The 22584-nt window shown below is 35.9% G+C and overlaps 1 protein-coding gene across 2 annotated transcripts; it reads left to right on the top strand.

The window, feature by feature from the left end:
- Positions 1-506: 506 nt before the first annotated feature.
- Positions 507-22281, top strand: RpS27 (ribosomal protein S27). Of its 2 annotated transcripts, none has more exons than XM_081736027.1 (4): positions 507-659; positions 4310-4418; positions 12473-12583; positions 22048-22281. In XM_081736027.1, the coding sequence occupies exons 1-4, from the start codon at positions 654-656 to the stop codon at positions 22074-22076; spliced, it is 255 nt and encodes an 84-aa protein (XP_081592153.1). In that variant the 5' UTR covers positions 507-653; the 3' UTR covers positions 22077-22281. The 2 variants fall into 2 exon arrangements, with proteins under 2 accessions (XP_081592153.1, XP_081592152.1); XM_081736026.1 differs by lacking the exon at positions 507-659 and adding an exon at positions 1380-1430.
- Positions 22282-22584: the final 303 nt, after the last annotated feature.

Here is a 22584-nt window from a genome sequence, read left to right as displayed (position 1 = left end):
TCTGTGTTTTGCGAAAGAATACGAAATGTAGCCCTAAAACTGAGTCAAATTTTAACTAAAACTGTCAGATAGGCAAGACTCGTTTTATATCATCATACTACCCTATTGGAGACGGAACTTTTTAAGTTGCAGTTTGCGTCAACAAAACAAAATCTGAGCGTTAGTTTGCAATAATAGCCCTTGCAGTTATAATTGATTTCCACACGTTTCATGTTGCTTTCCTCTTCACAACTTTTGATATGACTCGTATGAAATGACTCCCAAAAGGCAAATTCGCTAAAAGACATTTCGTGGGAAGAAACTATACGGCCTATATATGGTTGCAATTTGGTGTTATCACTTATATGATTTTTTTTTTTTTTATGGTAGTAGTATATTATATCTACCGAGAGGATATCACATTTACACTCACCGATTAGTGGCTCCCAATTTGTTCAATTACACATTCTAGATGTTCATATGCATGAAGAAGAGACATATTGCTACAACTTGAGTAATAATAATTGGGATTGCATAATATTGAATTATTAATCGCAATTTCTCATAGTACCATAAGCTCCTGTGGATTTGTACTCATGCATTTAGTCTTGTAAACCCCGTGGAATCGCGAAGTGAACTTCCCTTTCCGGTGGAGCGATCTTGTGGGTGAAAACATGCCTGTGAGTATAATGTCGGAAACATGTGCCATTATTTTCCACAATATTCGTGTTACAGTGTTGTAGGAAACATTAATTGAGTTATAACAGTAACGTTGCAGAATCGCATCTGATATTTACGTATTTAGTATGAAAGATGTTGAGATTGGGCTACTTACCGCATGCTTGAACATCCAATGTAAACATGTTGGATCATGTTCCACGTTGATTTGTTGTGAATCTTACTGTACTATTATGATTGTTTTTCATTGATTGCTTCTGAGAGAGAGTAGTGAAAATATTTAAAATTCATTTGTGTCTGATCAGTTGTCTGGGCAAATTAAGTACAGACATCCTTTGAATATGGACGTAGAGTGCGTAGTATGCTTATGCGATGTTTTGTGCTATAGAATTCAAGCTTACCTTGATACATAACTCTTCTGTTTTGAATAATAAGCATTGATATTTCTCAGTATCAATAAACACCATTGCCTTCTAATACAAGATTAGACTTAGCTCAATAGAACATAACTCCTAAAGTACTGTTGGCATGTATTTTAGGAGAAATTACGAATTGATGTTCTTGCAAGTATTCAGGATGGACATAGAGGAAATTGGCTTTCAATTCAAGGATATTTTAATTGGAAGCACTTTATTTCCCCAGGGGAGTATTGTAGAGAAACCTTATTGCAATCTTAATTTTAAAAAATCCCGTTTGAATGCAGTCGTTGCCTTTTGTTTTCCCTGCGTTGTTAGCAAATGGATGCAGAAAGCGAATGTGTGGGACGTTTTTTTGTAAGTTTAGTTAAAATCTAATTCACTAAAGACGACTAATATTTAATTGAATTGTGTATGTAGGCGACTAACTTTTAATATTAACGTGAAGCAGTACATGCAAAGTTACATAGCTATATTACAATTACATTGTACTATAGAAAGAACGCATACAATACATGTATTTAGTAATATGAACAGGAGAGGTATTTAACTTGTTAACCTATAAACAGTGGGTTTATACGGAAACGCATAATCTATTTTTCTGTCTAAAATAAAATGTTACTCGAACGGAGCCTGGTAGTTTCTGTTTCGTGTCTTTTAGTCCATTCTGAGATATGAGATTTGAACTAAGTTACAAGTCATATAAACCCTCCGAAATAAGTGTAAATCATTCCGCGTTTAACAAGTTTCAGCTATTATGGGTTAAAGTACTTGTATATCCGTGAAATGTCGGAAACGAACATCGTATAATGTATCACCCGTTCGGGGCTCTGCTGCTGCAAACTGGTTTCATTCTTGCTTTTAGTGGCAACATATTACAAGTTCGCTTGTTTGTTGCATATTTTTAATCGGTTATGCTTAAAAACCAATTCGGGTTAACGGAATAATTACTGTTGGCCTATATATGAACCAACGTTTTGGTATCAGTTTGCCGGGAAGGTTCTAGAATACAGGCCCTCCCATATAGGTTAGTAGCTAGGTTGGTTCCTTTCTGTACCAAATTTAATATTTAATTCACACAATATTGCTGGGCGAGCGTTAGCGAGAGAAGGCGGGTTAGAACCCCGCAGGACACGTCGTTTTCTGTCTTAATTACAGCTAAATGGGAAGGGGAATCTGTGTTCGAGAACCCTGCCCAGTTTGCCGGCACATATCAGTCTGTACGTAGTTATCAGCTTATACTCCCAAGGAAAAACACTAAAATTTATTAAGGTACTAACTAAAGTAAAATAGCTAATTTTGTAAAGTTGCCCATTTTCATAACCGAGGCTATATGAAACTATATAAACCGTGAGTTTACCCTTACTATCTGGAGCATCTGGTATTGTTCTGATAATTCACTTTTGGAACCTTAAAAAATTCAGTGTTATATACGAAGTGTTACATGTTATGCGTTTCGAGTTGTTTTCAAAGGAAATAGCTGAAATGAGAGCTAATTTTTAGCAGGAGGGATCCAGCAATTGTTTCAAAGGAGAAAAAAAAAAGTTACAATTTCGGCACTTTCTGTTTACATTAGGTTAGTTTGTTACATTATGTTAGTGTAGGGGTCCAGCATAATTTTCCAAAAAAGATAGAATTTCGATTATTTATACTAATATTATGTTAGTTTAGAGTAGGTTAGCTTTGGTTACTTTATGATAGGTCTAAGTACTTGCATGGTTCATTTCTCCTGTAAATTTTATGTTTTTTACGTGCCTCTGAATCCCTTCTGTTAAACATAGCCCGAAATAAGTTTATTTTAAATAATTTAAAATGCTGTGACTAGGCATTCTTTATTTATTGAAGTTTAGTGCCCTTTTCAGCGCCGAGACTATGAGACGTGAATGTATAGTTTATGGTGAAGTCCGAACCACTGAAATGCGATCAAAGGTTCTAACAGGAATGAAACTGGGGATCCCGTGTACCAAAAGCGTGCACGCTAGCCACTATACCAGCGTGCGGAATTGGGGGCAAGGTAGAGGAGGCATTCTGTCGAAGACTTAGTTCGAGTTTAAACAGTATATAATTTCGAATTGTCATTCCAAGTTTTTCCATCAAATTTTCAAACAAGCTGTTGTGTAGTGTCGCGTACAGGCGTTCAGATTATTTGCTAATGTGAAAGCAAAATATACATTCAGAGTATAGAAGAACGTGTAACCTTCCAAGAGTATAGGGAAGTTCCCTAAACACCTTCTTTTTCATCCAGAAATTCTCAGAAAAGCATGAGATTGCTCCATGCCCTTGTTATACCAATATTGCAGTTGCTAGGTGATCACCAGATTTTCACTTACTCGAAATGAAATGAAATTAAATCTTTGCTTTACGTCCCACAATTATGCCGCGTATGTCAAAGGAGACAATAATGATAAGAAAGGAATTAAGAAAGTGGGAGGAAACGGGATAACCCCGAGAAAAGCCACACACAGTGTTTGTCCACCACAAAGCCCACTTAACGCGAGCTGAGATTGAAGCAGGTGAACTCAGTACAGCTGAGCCACCGCATTCACGTGCTCGAAAAAGTTCGGATCGACAAAGCTAGCTAAAGAGAAGATACTTGAAACAGTTGAACTGATGTAAAGATAAGCGTTGCATCTACTTGCAATGGAATGGGTAATAGTGATATTTAGAAGAGGCTATGGAAACCATGCTAGACAATAATGACTTATTTCCAGGCAAGAGGACATAGAACCTAAAAGAATTGTAGATTTTATATTCCATTTCTCATCGGGGATGTAGTGGTTTCATTTTATTTACGGATCTTCAGCTCTGTTTAAATGTTCCATGCTTTGTCAAAATTATTTACTATAATATATGTATGTAAATTTAATATTACTCTAATTAGTGTATGTAATCCAGAATCTGATTTTCACAAAAGATGTGTGTTTATTCAAGTGCATTATAGTAGGGAGTACTGAGCTTTGACATTACTTGGAGTTAAGATGTGTGTGTTTTGTACGAATATTTCAAAGTGTTGTAATGCACTGTTAGTGATGTATAGTAGTATACTACTAGGAAATATTTAAGCTGTACTGCATTACTTCTAAGTTGCTTGTTGCTTCAGAATTCTTGAGAGTGTAGAAAGTTGTTATTGGAAGATTTAAATTAGTGTGTTAATAGTAATCTGTACAGTTTACTAGTTTCGAAGTTGTTTGACTGAAATAGTCATGAAAATTATTATTATTTTTTTTTTTTTCCAGCTCGCAAAGGATTTGTTGCATCCCTCACCTGCTGAGGAGAAAAGAAAACATAAGCTAAAGAGATTAGTACAGCATCCAAATTCCTATTTTATGGATGTAAAATGTCCAGGTATGTGCTTTTATTTATTCGGCATTATTGCTACAAAATGGAAGTAATACATATTTCTGTAATTCCGCAAGTAAGCAAGACTCTTCCCACTACTAACGCAATTAACAGCTGTTTGAATAATTAATCTAGTACCGCCATCCAAGGCTACTATGTAACAAATTTTTACATTTTTTCTCTGATTTGTTTGTTTATAAACCTAAGGTAATGGAAAGAAAGAATAGTTCTGTATCTAATTAATTCTATTTAATCGTGGCATTAAAAAGTATGTATTGTGTTGGTCGGGTCTTTTTCGAAACACTAGTTTTAAACGTCCGCAGATTATGACCAGTGTGTGACGTTGTTTGACATTCTCTTCAATTCCATCAGATTAACCGAGTTGCTAACCCAACATAAAGTAGTATTTTTGCAGATTATTACATATTTCAAATTTAAATTTAAAACGAAAACAGAATTTCAGATTTATCATTCAGAGTTACTAAGGACGCTACAATATCACAGACACCGAGAAACAATTACATTTTGTAGGTCTGTACAAAAGTAATTACGCAAGTGACACGGACAGGATAACGCACATCTAAAGTATCGTAATATCGAATACTGCTGTCATCATGTGACTTATTTCGAACAAGTAGAAACGAAGTTTGTAGGGAATTGAAAATTTAATTTTTCGATAAATTGTATAGACAAGCATCACATACAATTATGTCGATGGTTTTCAATAGACATAAAAATCTTAGTGATATCTCAAACCATTTTGGTGATACGTCAAAATGGGCTATATTTGATGTATTGCTTAAAATGGCGTATTTATAGAAACTTTTTAAAATACTTTTTAATTTAATTTGCTTCTGTGACATTACAACAATACTTTTTGGTAGGTGTAATTAAAACAAGCTCTTGGAGTTGCATAATTTTAAGCAGTGTTGCAAACTTTACCAATATTTACCATATCTCCAGAGCGGTTTGGGATATCAAGTTGCTGTAAATGACATTATGATCTTCGCAAGTATTGAAAGACATCTATGCAATTGGATGAGGTACTTATCTAAGCAATTTTTCGAAATAAAGGCTTTAGAAAAGTGAAATTTTCAATCTTTCGTATCTTTGTTCCTATTCATTCGAAATCTATATATCATGATCATAGTATTAGACTAAAGTGTTTTGAATTTGCATTGTCCGATCCGTCTCACTTATGCTGCATTGCTAGAGGCTACCAAAATTTGAATGTTTATGATACAGTAGCGTCCTTAGTTTGCATCACTGAACAACAAATGTGATATTGTAAGTTTTCGTTTAATATGTAGATTTGAATTACGCAATAACCTGACGTAGTACAAAAAAAAAAAAAGTTGGCAACGGCGATATTACAGTGTGTCAATGTTCCCCTGCGAATATTTGCATGATGCAAAATTTCATTTATTATTAATATTATTAGTTGAAAAGCTAACAATAGCTTATAAAAATAAGGTCCACCCTGTATATATAGGTGCCTTCCATTTCAACTCAGGCAAAAAATATATATATAAAATTGTACCATCACCATCTCAGATATTGTTGAAACTTTTTTTTTATAGCAACTAGATATGTTTTTAAGAGACCCATATTCTTTTGTTTTGTCGAAAAAAAAAATTTCCCGCCAAGTAATGGGCCATCAAAGACGGGGAGTACAATTTATGAATTGTAGAAGACATGAAAAATGGTCAACTTCCGAGCCTTTCCATTCGGCTATGGAGACAGGTAGAGTTATAATTCTTGTTGTGGTATGTACATAGGGATATACGACACGAATATTCACGAATTTTTTGCGACAAAACGGTTGCACACAGAAGCGATACTTTTTTTTTTCCGGAAAGCGGGTAACTAGGTCTTTACCAACCGTGAAAACAGAATTTTAAAATTCGAACCGGAAGTGCTCGAAAAAAATTCGCAAACTTCGACTTTTCAGATAAATTGACGTTCATTTGTTAATTTATGAATAAAAAGATACGCATGCGCAAACCAAACTATTATAAGATATAGTTTATTTATATACCTATGTACATACCACAGCAAGAATTATAACTACGTGTCTCCATAGCCGAATGGTGAGGCTCCGAAGTTGACTATTTTCCATGTCTTCTACAATTCATAAATTGTACTCTCCGTCTTTGATGGCCCATTGCTTGGCGGGAAAATTTTTTTCGACAAAACAAAAAAAAAAGGGTCTCTTAAAAACATGTCTAGTTGCTATAAAAAAAAAGTTTAAACAATATCTGAGATGGTGATGGTACATGCTCTGCCTGAATTGAAATGGAAGGCACCTATGGATACCTGAAAGTGATTCTGGTGGGAAAGGGACATCTCTAAAATTTTCGCCAAAACCGTCATATAACACAACAACTAGTAATAATAAACAATCACAATAATGCCACTGTGTAGAAATAAAAAAGACTGGTCAACTCGGATAATCAATTTTTTTGCTGTCAAATGCAATAGTGCCTCATTCTAGCCCCGTTGTTATAAGTTATGAGAGTATAAACAAAATCTTGTTTCTGAGCGTCATTCGTCCGACTTCGGTAAGTTTAAAGCGTATGTAAAAATGCTGTAAATTAAAGCAGGATAAATAACAGCTTATTGACCTACGCCAAATGACCAACTTGGTTGAAAAATGTCAAGAGGACTTCTAGTCTACATTTTTTTTTCTTTCAAATTTGCCAAATCCTTCCGTTTCTACAAGCTCAGACCATCAGGCAGAACGTATGTAATTAGTCTTCAGCATCTATTAGAGATGTGAAGAAAACAGTATGTAGAGAAAAGTGACCCAGGAAACCGTAATAGTCTTATTATAAAAATATGAAATGTGCCAAAACCAAAATTATTTGAGCTCTTCAGCTTTTAGTAAACTTAAATTCAGTGTTCAACATTATGTTCGCCGGTAGCCAAATTTCTAAAGCTTTCACAATTAGGCAGTACAAGGCGGGAGTTACTAGACATCTTGACAGCTTAAGAGTTTCTGATCTGCTTTGGTAAGGCAAAATATTCAGATATTCAAATAAAGTTATTCAGAAGGCAAATAGATATATGTGCAAGGTTCTGGGACAAGTTCGCGTTCTCTGCATTCGTAACCTGTGTTCCTGATAAAAAGCTCTATAGAAGGACTGTTAATCCAGTTTATGAAAGTAATTTTCCCTTGGCCACTGACAAAATTGTTACGAATTTCCATCAAAAGTCCAAACTATTTATACTTCCTTTCTCGTCTCCTGGACTACATCAGAACGGTTAGCGGTAAGCCAAAGGGAAGCTTGATATAGGTTTAGTACGTGCAGCTTGTATGTTATCTATGGTGCGATGAAATCTGGTGTTGAAATCGTAAACTGGAATATGTTTATCCTATTACAGCACTTGCACTACCTACTCAGAAACTCACCAGTTAGGCGAGAAATTTTACTGAAATTATAGAATGCACAAAATTTCCGGTGAAGTTCTGCAGTGTCCACTGTTTGGAAAATGCCACTTGTTTCCAGAGGACTTGGAAAACCTGCCAAACACGAGACTTGTTGAAACTCTGAAGAAGACCGCAAGCATTCATATATAAAATGCAAACTGGCTTTCTGCAAGATAGTCATTGCACTAGGTTTCGACTTCCAAGGCCAATAGATCCGTTCGTCTGGGATAGCATAGGGAATCTTTAACGAAATCTTACGATTCGACGTGTGAAACCAGAAGTGCTGAAATGAACAGATACAGGGCTAGTAAGTGTTGAAGTGAGAAAAGCCGGAAGTTTTATTGTGAGCAATGTCGGCATTGGATTTGCTGCCAGACATTTTCTCGATCAAATAGGAATAGAGGCCTGGGAATAATAGAAACTGGAATGTTCACATGACTGCCGGATTCTAATTTCCATGAATGCTAAACTTCAACAGAGAAGGTTTCCAAAGTACAAACCAGGGTTGGCACAAATCATGGTTTTTATTGCAAAAACAGAAAGCTCTTGTTTAAACTAGTTTTTTGTTTCAATGCTTTGCACTATATATTTATATCACATGGACAGAAATAAGTTTGTTTCGACTTGGTGTTATTATGCAACAACGGGGTTATGGTGGAAGGGGTCACATACGCTTAAAGCGGAATCCAAACCGCTTGTCAACTTACATCCGGGAGAACTTGTCCTCCATTTGAACTCGAAACTGGACTAATTGGCCACAAATGCCGACTCGCTCACGAAGGACTCCTGATAAAAATACGTTGTACTGATCTTTATATACTTGTTCATCTAATTGTCAAGAGTTATTTCAGAAGGACGAAAAGATAAACAACTGCACAAGTGAAACTATTATACAGAATTACATATGAACAATTTCAAAATACTGCAGAGTACGGAAGAACTAATTTAGTCCAAGTGGGTTCACTACGACTTTTATTAGTCCAAGTTAAAGAAATACTACGACTTAATTTGCATATCAGTAAGTAAAGTGAATAAAGATACGAATTATTTGAGTATACTTTGGCTCTGACCCATTTATACATAAATGGATGCCAAAGATATTACTGATTTCAATAAATATCTCGAGCTCCCCCGTGGCTAAGCTGTTAGCGTACGCGCCTTTGGCGTGGGAGACCCGGTTTCGATTCCCGGCGGGAGCTTATGTGGTTCGGATTCCACGTTAATCAGTAGGTCCACGTCTCATATAGCCTCGCTGCTGAACGGGACGTTAAACTCAAAATCAACTCAATAAATATCTCTCGTATGACCCCCTCCCCCCAAAAAGTACGACATTTCGATGTATTTTATCAATAGTAAACATTCTTGAAACGAAACTATATTCAAAATTTTTCTTTGCAATTGCATAACAATAATAAACTATAAAAAAATCACAAAAGAAACATTCATAAACTTATAAAAAAAAAGCACAAAAGTTGCTTTTATAGTATACTCTCTTTGAGTAATGAATGGGGAATTTAGGTCTGAATATAAGACGAATAATATATGGGAATGAAATGTGATAACCCACGAATGTGTGTTCATCCAGATTTTATAAAAACTTATCACTTTTAGGAACATTTTTCGTTTTAAACCTTTTTTTATTTATTTTAAACCAGCCAACTCTGGTACAAACTATTTACAGATCTATTTTGTTAGATCCTCAGGGAATTCAACATTTTTCAATTCATGGTTCAAAATTTGTGACAAGGTGTTTGGTCACAATGTTGCGTTAATCTTGTTTTTAATTATAATTTAGTTATTTTTATATCAAAGAAACTGTTGTTTCCTATTTCTGTATGAAAATTTTGGTGACGTTTGTACTATTTTGTGTAGAGATAAGTAATTTTGTTGTAAAGTCTTTCTGAAAAACAGAAAAAAGAGTGACAATGTACAGAATTCCTGCAATCTGAAAAGTCGGATATTTTTTGGTAGTTAGGGAAATGGGTCCTTGATGGAAAAGTCAATGAAATTGAGCAACTGTTTTGAATAAAAAGAGGAAGAAACCTGGAAAAATACTTTTTGCATGATTGTTGGAGAATTTCTATTAAACCATAGAAGTGCATCTGATAGGGAATTTTCTTTAGAAAACTGTTCATTTCTATATTTGTATTCTTATTTGATACCAGAGTTCGCAAGTGATAAGATTGCTTTTTCTTGTGAAGATTATGGTTACAAGCCTTCGTTCTTTCAAGCACAGGTGTGTTATATTCAGTGAGCTTAGTAGCGTAATCAGTAAGAAAACTGCAAGAAAAACGTCCCCTAAATCACAGTGCCGTAAGAGGTCTGTCGTATTTGAGTCCCGACTCCCCTGTGACCTAACAGATTTCCGTACTTATCCAAGTGATATGCAGTGCCAACAACCTTGATGATAATGTAGCTGTGAAATGTCAAGAACATTACTTCTTATTCTGTAGAGCTCCTTCGTGGCTAAGCGGTTAGCGTACCCGCCTTGGGCGTGCGAGACGCGGGTTTGATTCCCGGCGGGAACTCATGTGGTTCGGATTCCACGTTAATCAGTAGATCTATGTCTCAAAGCCTCGCTGCTGAAAGGGACGCTAAACTAAAATCTCAACTCCTTATTCTGTAATCGAAGTAAAGAAGCTTGAGGAAGGAAGGAGGACTGGATATTTCCATCAGGAACTTTCTCGTGAACAAGGATGATTTCAAAAAGTTCTTGCATGTTGTAGAAAAGATGAAATGAAATCTTTTGAGTTTTACGTTCCACGGTTATGCCGGCTAGGCTAAAGGAGACTGTGATGATGAGAAATGGAGAATGAAGAAAGTCGGAGGAAACCGCGGAAACCCACGCACACGGTGTTTGTCCACCATAAAGTTCACTTGGCGCGAGCTGCATGTTGTAGAGATCTGCATGATTTTTTTCTCACGGCAGCGGAACTGTCGAAGGTGTTTTTACCACAAATAAGACTTTGTTAATAGAGGACATGCTGGTGAAAATAGTTGTGGCACAACATCAAGTGTACGACAGTATCCTAGAAGCAGGTGGGGTCCAGAATGTCGAGATATCAAGAAGGATCCTGGGTTTTGTTTCAAATGCAAGGAGGAATGAGTAAGAACAGAAGAAAGCTGTGAAACTTTGAATGCAAGCCTCAAGGAATTAAAAGAAAGTAAATGTGTATTTCAAGAGAATAAGTGTGTGATGCAAAAATTAAAGTTGAAGAAGAAAAAGACTTCACTGTATTGAAAACAGTGGTGCTAATGAAAACTTTAAGATGCTGAACACGATTGTGCTATACATTTATTCTTTTTCGCATAGTTACGATATCGTGACATTCGTTATAATAATAAAAATTTAATTAATATGGAATATGTATAACAATTAAGTTGAATATGTAATGAATATGCATAACAATCAACCATCATATCAAAGGAAAATCACCACGTTGGTTTCGAACGGTCGGGTATAGGGAGAGGATGCCGATTTCCTGTATTCAGGGAGTTTCTGTGGAGAGTCCGGGAATCTTTCATTTGCTCAAAACCTGTAGGTATCCTGATATATATATATATATATATATATATATATATATATATATATATATATATATATATATATATGTGTGTGTGTAATATGAAAAGCAAAGTCAGTATTAAAAACAAAGCGAAAGAGAATGTTATTAGTGGAGATGGCTATAGAGGAGGTGGAACTTGATTTTACAAGAATTCCGTATGGTCATAAAATTCTTGTTAGGGATTTTTTTTTTTTTAATCGAACACTGTAATGATTTAAAAATTAAGTACAAATAATGAAAAGAACCAGTTGTGGAATATGATACGTAGATGATACTCCTTCGTTGTTACCAGAGTAATAAATCTCGCCAAACTAGAATAACAAATGACTTGCAACTGAAGGAGTTAACTAACATAGTTTTTGGATAGTAGACTAACCTAGTCCAAATATATTATTGACTGGAATGATTATTGAGAGGCAACTTTGTTATAAGAACACACCTGATAGATTTAGCCTTATGTCCATTGCTAAAGCAGTAGGTCGTGATCCTGCAGATTCGGACTTCCAATCCACTGAAGTAAACTAAACAAGTAATTCCACTTACGTTCTGTTGTAGTGTGAAAAAAAAAAAGTAATATAGAGCTTAAATTTTTACAAAATGTCTGCGGTTCTCTTCGTAAAGTAGTATTCTTGAAAATAGGTATATCAACCAGCAATAGTGGGTAACCTCTGTACAATTTCTTTTGGCAATAGCTTCACAGTGGTGATAGCTCTTGAAGTACGTATTTCGTAATTTGAAAATGACTTACAAATTTTTAGGGATGGCCAGTTCCGGAATTTTTACTTTCCGGAAAGTAAAATCGGAAAAATTCCGGATTTTTCCGATATCCGGAAAGTGACATTTTCGATTCCGGAAAATTTTGACTATCCCTGCAGATTTTTATTTTCCTCAGGTTGCAGCTAACTACTCAAATCGGTTCTCAGAAACCGAAATATTTGAGAAATTACACAATCCCCACTTTTGTTGGCGACTATATATAACTGTGAATTTAATCTACTGTGTACTTTAAAAAGAGAATTGTATAATTTCAGGAAGTTAATAGTTATTCACCATTCTTATTGCAGGTTGCTATAAAATCACCACAGTGTTTAGTCATGCCCAGAGCGTAGTAGTTTGTGCAGGTTGTTCAACAATTTTGTGCCAGCCAACAGGCGGTAGGGCAAGACTAACAGAAGGTACGTATACAATAAGGACTTAGGAAATTTGGAATATAGACTCTTGTTTTTCATGCAATCGGTGCTTAATATTCGTGGAATGAAAGTACTACAGCGAAAATAGTAATAACCGATGTTCAGCACGATCTGATGTATTCGAAGATGAGAATTTTACTCTGGTCCACCTCCTGAAATATCACTCCTGGTAATTACTTTGGACCAATTCCACTAGAGATGCATGGTTTGCTCATAACACGAGAACACATTTAATTACTGCTTTCTATAGAGAAATTCGGCAATTCGTTAGTGCAGAAAAAGCGCAAATCTGTGGACGCATTCTAGTTTCAGAGAATTGTTTGTAGAGGTATCAGATTAACGTTCAATAACAAAAGTGTTTTACTAAAAAGTTCAATAGAGTTGGTAATAGCAATTATGAAATTTGGGTAGATTTCACGGAACAAAATTAACATTTAAAATTTAAATGAATAAACAAGAATCCCATTGTAAGTATATATAACATTTGTTGCGGGCGCTTGAGTTCGAGAGAGAATATGTTTAAAGCACTATTCACAAATTTCTTACTTCAAACATTTTGACAACATATAACAGTAAAGAAAGAAGGACTTCTGTAAATAATGATATTAAACTAACATCGTACCCAAAATAGCCGTTTATAACTTTGTTTGCAAATTGTATTCTGAAGTTGAGGATAAAATATTTCCCGAACAGAGAACAAGATGTGAGGAAGATTATATCTATCTATTAAAATGCTACAATAGCAATTAAAGGCGCCTGAGCTCCAACCTATATCCTGAGCGCCTGAACTTTCAAATCTTTCATTTACGGTTGTGTGATTTCATGTTAACAGATACAAACATTTTAAGTATTTGTACTTTAAATAGTCTAAATTAATTAACTATATCTTTTTCATAAAGTTTTTGTTCAAAGCCTTTGTATTTTAATAAGCCTTCTCTAAAATCAATGCATGTGAGTTGTGCTTCCATCTTCCGAGTTCTTTTAAACTATGTTTATATGTTTGTGGCCTTCCTTTCGACAATGAGATCTCGGAAACTACAGGCTCTAGAAAGATGACGTTTTCACTGATTGATTGGAAATTTTGCGTAGATTGTCCAGTTCTAATTGAATATTTAAAAAAAAAAAACATGGCCATTATTTCTTTATTACAGTTTTTAAGGGTACGCTGGAAGCGTTGAAATTAAAAAAAAAAATAAATAAATAAATAAATAAATAAAAATAAAGCATCATATCCTATGTGTTATACATTCCAACACCATAATGTTGTATATTAGGGTTGTATATGTCTCAGGCGTTTGTTCCATGGCCAAATAATAGTGAAAAAGGACGGATAACCATTTTTCGAGTCTTAAGATAAATCTTTATGTGAGTGTTTTGCCCAATGAACACCGTATATATCTGACATTATAATTAATTGTATATGTAATGTATTTGCTTATTACATACTGCATGCAAGAAGAAAGAAAACACTGGTCATACATGAATTAGAAACTCCAACCGGAAGTAGGCTCAAATCTTGCAAACGGTGCGAGATATTGAGAAAAAATAATCGAAAAAAATCTCCCCTTTATGATACCCCTTGCTGATTTTTTTAAAATCAAGACTTCTTTCACTTGTGTCTGTAAAGGGACATGTACATATGTTGTGAGGAATGAGGAGGGGATTTATGCTCATATGCGAATGATGCGCTGTGTAGAGAGCGCAGGTTCAGCTAGTATATATATATATATAAAGTTTTGTATGTATTTGTTGGGTGTATAGTACTTTTTTTCTTGTGTGGCAAATTGTAGTTAGGTGACTAGTAAACCACATATCGTCGCTGCGCCTCGAAGAACCGCTATTGTTAAAACCACAACTTTTCAGAAGAAGCAAAAACCATTCCGAACTTTTAACATTTTGCCAAATACACACGGAAACACTTGAAAAATATAATGAAGTTGGTTCTTCGCAGTGGCGTATTTACGATTTTGTTTCGGGAGGAGGGGCTTTGCTAACTTTATTCCTGGAAATGTGAAAATTCTGCAAGATATTTCATTTACTAAAATTTCGGGGGGGGGGGGGGCTTAAGCTCGGAAGCTCCCCTTAAATACGCCACTGGTTCTACGTATATTATGCACTGGACATTGTATCTTGCTTCAACAGTATTATATTACTATTTTTGTGTTTACGTAGCACCTTTTACGCCTTTATAAACACACAGAGGATTTGTATACATTAATCAATACGCACGTAATGAGAACCTGAAGCCTTTAATTTCAATCTATAATTTTTTCATTGTTGTGGCGAAACAAATGAATATTAACTTACCACATTACATGAGATGCTGCCTGGCAGCTTTCAGGTTTATAGCGGTTCTTCGAGGCGCAGCGACGATATCAAGACGTACAGGATGTTTCAAAACAACGTTCGAGAACTTATTCCTGACACAAAGATAAGAAAAAGATGTTTATATGAACCTTTAGGGAAAAGTGCTCCAAACATGGAAAATTTATTTTGCAATACGCGTTATTTCGAATACTAGAAACCGTGAAGTGGCAGTTCTTATCATCGTAAAAAAAAGTCAGACATATGTCATACAAAAATGCATATTTCAACAATGTATGCATAAGAGATTGCGTACAGGGCATAATTCCGAGACAGCAGAATTCTCAGATACGCGCTAATTTAAAGGTGAGTCCAAAGTACGCAGAAGGTAAATTTTGAGAGCAGTAAATACGGAATGCGGCAGTGGGAAATCGGAAGTGTTAGGAAGTGGTATATTTCACGTCTTTGTATACTACACACAAGTGTGAAATAATATATCGCATCGCATAACCAGAGCATATCTTAGATTTGATTCTTAGCGGGGAACACTAACACACACACACACACATATACAGGTTTTTATTTTGAGGGGATAAATTCAAATTGTTCTTATTTGTGTAGTTGTTAATGTTTCACATAGAGCACTGTAGGTGGGAATTAGATCATCTATGCAATAGAAAAATAAATGAAAGATATACGTAGTCTTACCATAAATACTATCCCAAAGTTTTAAGTACATTAACACAAAATGATATGCATTGTGAACCAAATCGCAAATAATTGTTCAAAACTGACACCATTAGCATACACACTCCCCTTAAGTCTTTGTGCCACTCATCAATTGCATTACGCAAGACAGCAACTGGAAAATCTGCAGCTGCCTTCTGAAGAAACCACTTTAAACTTTCAAGATTAGGATGTCTCTTCTTGCTAGCCACCTCCTGAAGCTTGGGCCACAATTTGTAGTCCAACGTGTTTAGGCCAGGATTTGCAGAAGGCAAATCTAAAGTGGAAATGAAGTCCGGCATATTTGCCTCCAGCCATGGGTTGTCCGTTTCTTGTGTGCTGGGGCTGAGTCCTGCTGGAAACTCCAGTTCTGTCCATGGAAGAGGGTGTTAGTCAAATTCTTGACTGAGCTTTCAAGCACTATTTCCTGGTACACTTTGATTGACGTTTTGACTCCCCTTTTCACAGAAATAGAGCTCCGTTGTGCCCTTGTAGATCACACCCCACCACACCACCATATCATGACTGAGGTGGGATGCTGACCCCTGTGGATTCTTGGAGCCTTTTCACTAGCTTCTTTAGAGGGTGTACTATGTATTCTGTCATTTTGGGTATTGAAAATCTCCTTAACACTGAAAACCTTTTCATCAGTGGAAAGGAATCGACGGTGCCCATTTGCTGCGTAACGCTTAATTAAGCACTTTGCTTTTAAAAGCCTCTGGCATTTCAGTTTATCAAATGTTATTTGCCAGGGTGTCTATCGATCATGAAATCAGGAAACGGTCGTGAAAGTCAAGAAATTTTTTGGGTCACTTTTAGTTTTTGTTTGTTTGTGTGTGTGTGTGTGTGTGTGTGTGTGTGTGTGTGTACACACACACACACAAAAGTCTAGACTAAAAAAATTTTGTTCTATAAAACATCAAAATTCACCACCAAAAATGTCTGTGGTTGGTTTTAGACGCTATCAATTCGCTAGCAAAGCATGCTTCGATTGCATGCATGAAAATGCGGCGTAACTCGCACCCGAATTCCCTTTTGAGAATGTTACGAAATTTTGTGGTTTGGTAAATAAAAGGTCACGAAAAAAAGACACCCTATTTGCATTTGTAAGCATGGAGTCCCAGGTCACTGCTTAACATACATTTTTTGATATCTTTAGCTCAGAAGCCATAACTGACTGTTTCCTAACCGGATTTTTGTCGGAAACACGCCGCCATTGCTTTCACAAGTTCCAGTGTTCGTACTGGGTGTGCCCTTCCTTGCTGTGGGCGATATTTCTCAAAGACATAAAAGATGTTGCCAGGCTTAACAAAGCTCGGGATAGTTTTTTAATAAGTAATTTGCAGCTTCTCGAGGGTTTTGAAAATCTCCCTGGGTGATTTACCTACCTTGTGCAACACTATCACGCCCACACGATCTTCATACTCGCCCCATTCCATCTTGAACAATTACAACTGACATCTTTACACTTCTTCAGCTCATCCAGCAATGACTCAGGCTTCACGATACCGTTCTTGAGGTCGTTCGCTTGTACGGGCGGAACAGCCACCCTCAGAATTTAGAACAGTATTTATGGTAAGACTAGGTAATTTAGAAATTTTAGACTTCGTTTGCATTTATGTGGTTTTCTTAAATAATTGTTCACGTTTCAAATTCATATATATATAAAAGTAGAAAACGTGTATGATACAGAAAACATGTGTAATTTAATAAACTAGCCAGATTTATGAGATATGGTAAGTTCAATACTATTAGTGATATAATTTTTATTGTATTAACAACTTCTTGATTAGTAAAAGTATAGCATTAAAAGCTGACAGAAGAATCTAGCTATTCAGTTTGTTTGTGTGTCAACACATTAGAGAAGAAATAAATATGATGTGTACTCTTTTCCCTCATCCTCCGTCTTTTTTCACTCCCCGGGAAAAGAAAAAGACTGTATTGATTGAATTTGGTTCCGTGTAGTTTAATTGCACATAACCTGCCTTGCTGTTATAAGTATTTTTTCTTGCCGCAATTAGAAATATAAAATAGTTGTATTTTGATCAAAAACTGTAATATGGTACAGTGCAGAATATTGTTTTATCTGAATACGAACTCATTGAATTTATATTGTTTTAAAATGAAATTTAGTAATGATTGTCATAAGTCATTTCTCTTGATCATAACTGTGGTTAGTGTGGATGGATCGATTGATGCTCCACGTGATCTTGTGGCCGGCAATTGAATCAATATTCATACATTTCCTGTGCGTGTTTTCGCAACGAAATTCATGCATGTGTGCATTCTTTGATTTTTAGGTTTAATGTTGGATGGCACGAGAGGTTCTGTAGTTCGTTTTATATTGGATTCTTGATATTACTTACAGCGTGGCTGTCCAGTGTATCCTGGTAATTTATATTAGGCGAAAAATACACTTTGAGCTTTTGTGAGTTCATTCGTTGTTTAGGTGGATGGAGTTTAACGTATTTTTCAGCACTGAGTCTAAGTAAGATGTTGACTACAGTTTAGGGTGGAATCTGAACCACCGTGCGTAATATTCTCGAGGCTTTCCTACTGGGAATCGTACCCGGGACCTCATGCACTAGAAGCGCACGATAGGCACTACACCATCTGAGAGGACTATGAATTCCTTCGTGGCTGTAGTTGTAGGATGCGACCTCAGCACGTGAGATTATGATTCGATTACCGGTTAATCTCACGTTAAGCTTAGATTCGTGTCTCGTTTAACATCGATACTGCGAATGAACATTAATCTTCAAATAAACTAACGTCAGGCGTTTTCCTTTCTAGATTGTGTTTAAAATTCGTTATCTGCCTAATGTTAAGCGGAAAGATCATATCTCATAGCGTAGATAATTCTTTGAAATATTGGATTGATATTTGAGTTAGTTCAAATAGTAAAATGTTTGTATGCTCGTACGTTAGCTGTAGCACATTTTACATCAACTCACTCAGCTATAGCACTCAAAAGCGCTCATTTATGGTGCAAGGATCCTTGGTTCTATTCTAGGCCATGAGAGTTCGTGGTGGGGAACATTGTATCCGTGGAGTTTCTGGGGGGTTTCCCGTTGTCTTCTACATTATTCTTCTGCCAATTGTTTTATAATAATTCATTTTAATCTCATCTGCCTCCTCTAGCCTAAAGGCCGTGATCGTGGGATGTGACGCTAGAAATTTAGTTAGGTTTCATATATTATTTATAAAATGCAAACTCCTATGTACACTCGTGTCCAAAATTATTGTCGCATGTCTATAAATATGTTGTTGCAGGAATATAATTTGATAACGAATTCGCCCGTTATTTCTTATAATGTTAGTATATGTATAAACGGCAAATTTCATGTCAAAAGGGCAGTAAATAAGAACAATAAAACGAAAATAAAATTTTCTTGTCCATTTAGCAACATTTTGTTTTACTCATTCTAATTTTCGTATGAAATTTACCACAAATATACATTTCCCGATTATACACATAGTATCAGTATTAACAGTACCCTGCAAAAACATTATCAAATTATATTCTTACAAGAATACAGTTATCCAAGGATGTTATAAAATAGAGGATCTGCCCATATGTATCTTCATTCTATTAAATCAATGAAAAAAAAAAAGCATCGGTACGTCTGATTGGTTACTTTCGTTTCCGCCATGATTGTTGGCTCAAAACATTGCAGTCCTATTGGGCGGAGTGGGCAGAGTAGGCGTGGCGAAACTGTGATGTATGGCTTCAAAATTTTGTTGTAGGGGCAGATCCTCAATTTTATAAGATTCTTGACATAGATATGCGACAATTATTTTGGACATGAGAGTACATAGATAATAATTAGTTACTGCATTACGAGCACTTACATTACAATCTACAATAGTTTTTGTTTGAAATAAATTTATTTTCTGTAAGCTGGCCACTTTCAAATATAATCCATTTAACCAGCATAGGTTTCACAGTATGCACTAGGGTGGTCTGAATAACACACATACATATATATATATATATATATATATATATATATATATATATATATATATATATATATATATATATATATATATATATATATATATATATATACATACATTTCAGTGATACCTAGTGCGGAAAAGGTGCCACACAATAAGTGAGATACTTTTAGGACAGTTGCCGGAAATGCCTTGAAGTTTTCTGAAATGCTGATTGTTTTTGAAGTTTCATAATTTTATTTTTATTTATTTATTATTAATTTGCTGTACGTGCGTGTTATGTTTATCTTAAGTGTTTCAAATGCCCGATTTTTTAAATCGCCTCGTCATGCGTAAATAAGCAAAAGTTGTAAATTTTGTTTCGATTCCCCGCCGGTTTCTTTCTTTTTTTTTTCTACCTTTTTTAATGTTCCTTGCAATTACTTAGTTACGTTTGTTTTCGATACTTAGATGTGCCAATTTTAGGTGGCTTGCTTAGCACGCCTTAACTACAAGTTCGGAAATACAGACGAGTGTGAAATGAGATGGAGTGGTGTTTCTGGATAAAACCTACCAATCGAGATTTTTTTTTTCTATACTCAGTTAAACTACAACATTACTCAGTGCGCATGTAAAAACTTCCCTGCGATACAGCGCTTTTGCGTATTAAACGATATATGTGCCATTACTTGGTTTTGTGGGTTGTTATTAAGACCATTTTACGAATGGCCAGTAGGTCCATTGACGTGTAAATATACCCACTAGTGTAAAAAGTATTCTTTTAGGCTATGTCTCTATACTCTCAAGCTAGAATGTCGGAGAGAGAGAGAGAGAGAGAGGGGGGTTTTCGCATTTCGTACAAATTCTTAAGTTTTCTGTTTTACATCCATATATTTGAGTGATTTCTCCAGACGTTTCTAGTAGTGCTTGATCTTTGTTATAGTCCATTTGGTCTACTAATATAATAATAATAATAATAATAATAATACTCCACCAACAAAAATGACAATCTGGTAATCGAAAGCAAAGCACGCTTCTATCGCATGCATGGAAATTGGTCTAATTCACATTGAAATTCGCTTTTGAGACTGTCCTTCAGCTGGCATCATTCAGCAGGCAAATCGCATCGCATCGCCAAAACCACCTACGCATCTAACCAGTGTATTTAACTGTGAGAAAATACCAACATTTTATCACTCCAAGGAACAGCCTTTGAAAGTAGAGATAAGTGCTGAAGAATATAGGTACTTTCATTAGTTTTTGAATGTTACGAAATTTTATGGTTTGGTAAAGAAAAGGACGCGAAATTTCATTTTGGAATTTTAGTAGACTCTGAGCGTGCAAAGTTTGGTTAGGATTCTCAAACATTCTCGTACGGGGAATTCAGACGTAAGAGGGAACGAAATTATTATTTTCAATCTGGTAATTCTAAGTATATGAGAGATTTCAACACCGCGAAGTGTAGTCCATAAATAGTTTTCTTGAGCAGGTATTATCCATGTTGAATGTTTGGGTTTTGTGTAGTAGGAGACATTTGTGTCCTTTATTTCTCTACATACTCACCAATTGACATTAAGCCATTTGCCCTATCGCTGCACTGGCTTGGAGAACGCCTGTTCATAAAATCTGCATTCAATAGAAGACTCGCCAGTCGGATGTTTGACTTGTTTAAAACTCTTTTGGCCCTACTAGTTACTGGGGTACACAGTCTGGACTGTAAGGAGAATGGTTAGTGCGTTCCCAACCAAGATTACGCACGTGTTATACAATTCCTGGGCCATCAGCTTTGTATTTCAAATGTGATATAGGTATGTACGTCTGCAATATCTAAACAATTATTTCATTCACCGTATTGTGATGTTATTTCGTGTTCCATCCTCTTTCTAGCTGAGGCACGTTAGTAGTCAAATTATATACGTAATATCAGCCCATTGAAAAACGGCATGAGACCCCACTTGGCACGCCAGGAAGCGTGGTGGCTCAGTGGTAGAGCGTTCACCTCCGTTGTTTGGGGTCCCTGTTTGGATCCCAGCTCGCGCCGTGTGGACTTTGTTGTGGACAAACACCGTGCTCGTGGGTTTTCTCGGGGTTCTCCCGTTTCCTCCCACTCTTCATTCCACCACTTCATTCAGTTCTTATAATCAGTCTCCTTTAGCCTAACCGGCATAACCGTGGGAGTTAGATTTCATTTCATTTTCTACTTGGCATGATCTCAATGAGTATTTATAGTAGCATGATGCAAGTTAAGTCGCTCAGGACCTCTTCCTTGCTGTCGTTATTTGATAAAACAGTTCATAGTAGGAACAAAATGCAGCTCTATCTTCTCTTTCACTGATTGTACGGGTTATTATACTGACTACTGTTATAGTTTTAACATTTTCCCTATTTATGTATAATCGTAATTTTGTAAACAGCCAAATGAAATTTAGCTTATAATAGTTTTAACATTTTCCATCATTTAATTACATTGTTTTTTTCAGGCTGCTCGTTCAGAAGAAAACAGCACTAGACGCTAACCGACATCATGTTCCCTGAGGGTGCAGCCTTTTTTTTAAACTTGGATGAAACGAAGAAAGTTAACTTTTTTTCTCTTTTTATATATTTCATGTGTATAAGTTAAGGTTCCAAATATTCAGTTGTATGATACAGTTAGTTCGTATGTTGTATGAAACGTTGAAAGGTTAAATAAAAGGCTAATCTGAAGGGAGATGTAATTGTTTTTGTTTTATTGCTTAATATTAGAACCTTGATACAAAGTGTTTTATCATTGGTATGATTTTGAGATCTCATACGAGGGTAAGTCAACTGAAAACCATAAAAGTAGAAATAAAAATCCGCATATGGCGCCAGTGAGCTGTAAGTTGGCATGCCTGTTTACGATAGTATGCCGGATGTCTCCTAGGTGGCAGCAGCAGGCAGATCCACAAACACCGGCGCAACAACAGTTCCAAAATGGCAGCCCCACTAGCCACATGCACCAGCGAGGAGCAGCGGTTTGTGATTCGGTTTTTGCGAAG

The sequence above is a fragment of the Thermobia domestica genome, chromosome 13 (assembly GCF_964235325.1).
Source record: "Thermobia domestica chromosome 13, izTheDome1.hap1.1, whole genome shotgun sequence".
Lineage (NCBI taxonomy): Eukaryota > Metazoa > Arthropoda > Insecta > Zygentoma > Lepismatidae > Thermobia > Thermobia domestica.
Note: the sequence above shows the minus strand (reverse complement) of the source record. Positions and strands in the feature narration are given on the sequence as shown.

Bases quoted from the DNA above. Each gene is read 5' to 3' on its own strand.
- RpS27 (XM_081736026.1), top strand. From the start codon at position 1,395: ATGGATGCAGAAAGCGAATGTGTGGGACGTTTTTTT. The intron at 1,431-4,309 runs GTAAGTTTAGTT...TTTTTTTTCCAG, and splicing joins AATGTGTGGGACGTTTTTTT to CTCGCAAAGGATTTGTTGCA. The intron at 4,419-12,472 runs GTATGTGCTTTT...TTCTTATTGCAG, and splicing joins TATGGATGTAAAATGTCCAG to GTTGCTATAAAATCACCACA.